At 42.6% G+C, this 3,046-nt stretch overlaps 1 protein-coding gene across 1 annotated transcript in view; it reads left to right on the forward strand.

The window, feature by feature from the left end:
- LOC107114338 (PR domain zinc finger protein 10-like) overlaps nucleotides 1-3,046 on the forward strand; it is an 87,742-nt gene that overhangs the window by 49,708 nt on the left and 34,988 nt on the right. Inside the window, 1 exon segment of the mRNA XM_015415784.1 lies at nucleotides 821-1,168. Within this exon segment, the coding sequence (XP_015271270.1) occupies nucleotides 821-1,168 (348 nt within the window).

The following is a 3,046-nucleotide window of genomic DNA, read 5'->3' on the forward strand; positions in this document are numbered from 1 at the left end:
CGCCTGCGCCACCGCTCCACAATGATGGGAAAGACCTCAGCCTGAGACCTTGGAGAGCCACTTCTGATCTGAGTAGACAACACTGATTTTGGTAGACCAAAGGTCTGAATCAGTATAAGGCAGCTTCACATGTTCAAAGTTGTCTTATCGCTTTAAGGAGCAAACACACCTGAGCTGAAAGCATGTTTAAGGGTCAGGGGAAGACTTTCTTAAATATTGTCTTGCACATGGGTGTAAAGAGGTTTCATTGCAGGCACAGCTGGTCCCCCTGCCATTTCTTGTTTTGAAATGAGCTGGATTCACAAGCGAAATCCTCCTCTGGTATCCTTCAGGTGCCCTCTGATATGCTCTCACACATATGTGTGTATACACACAGACTCACCTACAGAACTTTAGCACATATGAACTGAATTATTGTTGTATTACAGGGACCAGATCTCTGTGTTGTAAGGCATATACATCTACTTCCCTTTTAAAATTAACAGGATAGCCCTTGCGGGTAGGAAAGCTCCACATGTGCAGAGAGCTACCTACATAAGAGCTATCACCTTCATAGCAAACTGCTGGATCAAGGCGCGAGTCTGTCCAAATGCATCTTGAAGCAGCAGAATTATCCAAGTCTCTTCCTGCCTCTGCCACTGATTAACTTTTATGTCCTTCGGCAACTCCATTATTTTTCCTCACATGTGCTGCAGAGAATCATATACCTAACTATTGGCTAGTGTGCCTTGAGCCAAGAGGAAAGGCAGGGTATAAATATTTTAATAAATAAAATAAATAGGAGATTTAAAGGAATCCTTTCTTGGATATATCTTTTCAGAATGCAGCTCTCCAGCACTTATTCATCCGGAAGTCATTCCGACCCTTCAAATGCCTGCATTGTGGGAAGGCTTTCCGTGATAAGGACAAGCTCGATCAGCACTTGGGGTTCCACGGACGGGAAGGCAATTGCCCTCTGACCTGTGACATTTGCAATAAAGGCTTCATCAACAGCAGCGCTCTGGAAAGTCACATGAAGTTCCACTTGGACCAGAAAACCTACTCCTGCATTTTCTGCCCCGAGTCCTTTGACCGCTTGGATCTGCTGAAAGATCACGTGGCGATCCACGTGAACGATGGCTATTTCACCTGTCCTACCTGTAAAAAGCGATTTCCGGATTTTATCCAGGTGAGTAAAATGTACATTAAGAGCTGTGACTTCTGAGTCTCTTTGCATTTAGTCACTTCTCTGTGCTGTTTGTTTTCTCATGCTAGGAATCTTTCAGGGACCAAATCTCTGTGTTGTAAGGCATATACATCTACTTCCCTTTTAAAATTAACAGGATAGCCCTTGCGGGTAGGAAAGCTCCACATGTGCAGAGAGCTACCTACATAAGAGCTATCACCTTCATAGCAAACTGCTGGATCAAGGCGCGAGTCTGTCCAAATGCATCTTGAAGCAGCAGAATTATCGAAGTCTCTTTCTGCCGCTGATTAACTTTTATGTCCTTCGGCAACTCCATTATTTTTCCTCACACGTGCTGCAGAGAATCATATACCTAACTGTTGGCTAGTATGCCTTGAGCCAAGAGGAAAGGCAGGGTATAAATATTTTAATAAATAAAATAAATAGGAGATTTAAAGGAATCCTTTCTTGGATATATCTTTTCAGAATGCAGCTCTCCAGCACTTATTCATCCGGAAGTCATTCCGACCCTTCAAATGCCTGCATTGTGGGAAGGCTTTCCGCGATAAGGACAAGCTCGATCAGCACTTGGGGTTCCACGGACGGGAAGGCAATTGCCCTCTGACCTGTGACATTTGCAATAAAGGCTTCATCAACAGCAGCGCTCTGGAAAGTCACATGAAGTTCCACTTGGACCAGAAAACCTATTCCTGCATTTTCTGCCCCGAGTCCTTTGACCGCTTGGATCTGCTGAAAGATCACGTGGCGATCCACGTGAACGATGGCTATTTCACCTGTCCTACCTGTAAAAAGCGATTTCCGGATTTTATCCAGGTGAGTAAAATGTACATTAAGAGCTGTGACTTCTGAGACTCTTTGCATTTAGTCGCTTCTCTGTGCTGTTTGTTTTCTCATGCTAGGAATCTGTCAGGCGTCCAAAGGTAACATGCTGCCAAATAAGCTGACGAATAGCTTCAGAAGTGACATTTCCTTTACACTGAGACCATTTCCATGAAGGCAAAGACGTGCGAGTTGTCATTTGCAAAGTGCGGTGCAGGAGTTATGTTTTGTTCAGCGTACCAAGATTGGACAGCTCAGTTAACTAATCAACATATGGGCTGTCGACCAATTAAAGAATGTTAATTTGATGAATCATCTTCCTTTAAACTGAGTCATCAGTTAATTGAACACATCTGAATTTTACCAAAATTATAGGTGCTTTTTAGAGATATTCATGGCTTTACGGATTTTTGTTCGTTAAACATTAAGCTATCGCTTACTGTAGAAAAGAAAGATTCAGGTGGGTAGTCATGTGGGTCTGAAGCTGCGGAGAGTCCAGTGGCACCTTTAAGACCAACAGGAAAGCTCATACCTTAAATAAAACTTTGATGGTCTTAAAGGTGCCACTGGACTCAGACTCTGTTCTGTAGAAAAGAAAGGACATATTTAATTCTAATTTTTTTAAATTCCTCATTACAATGACAAACCAGAACTAAATCATTCTCAAAAAAAGAATGAAAGAAACTGTGTCCTTAACTCTATCTCAGCAATTAAATTTGATCCCCTACATATTAGCCAAGGAAAACTGTCTGATTAAATGCATGGAAGCCCAAAGCATAAATGAAAGGTAGCTCCAGGCATTACAGCTGCTGCAGAAAAACAGCTAATATTACAAGTGTGACACCGATATTTCCTGTAGCAAATGTGTAACGAGCACATGTAACACATGGATGCATGTGCATGAGCATACGCCAGTGATCTTTTTTCCAGACTCTCATAATCGTAGAGCCACCCTGCAAACCTAAGCAAAGGTTTTCTAGATGTGTGTCTAGTGGTGCTTAAAGATGAGTGTGCATGCATTCATGGCCCTCGACATATTAC

Source organism: Gekko japonicus, unplaced genomic scaffold (genome assembly GCF_001447785.1).
Source record: "Gekko japonicus isolate JY-2015 unplaced genomic scaffold, Gekko_japonicus_V1.1 scaffold2196, whole genome shotgun sequence".
NCBI classification, from domain to species: Eukaryota; Metazoa; Chordata; class Lepidosauria; order Squamata; family Gekkonidae; genus Gekko; species Gekko japonicus.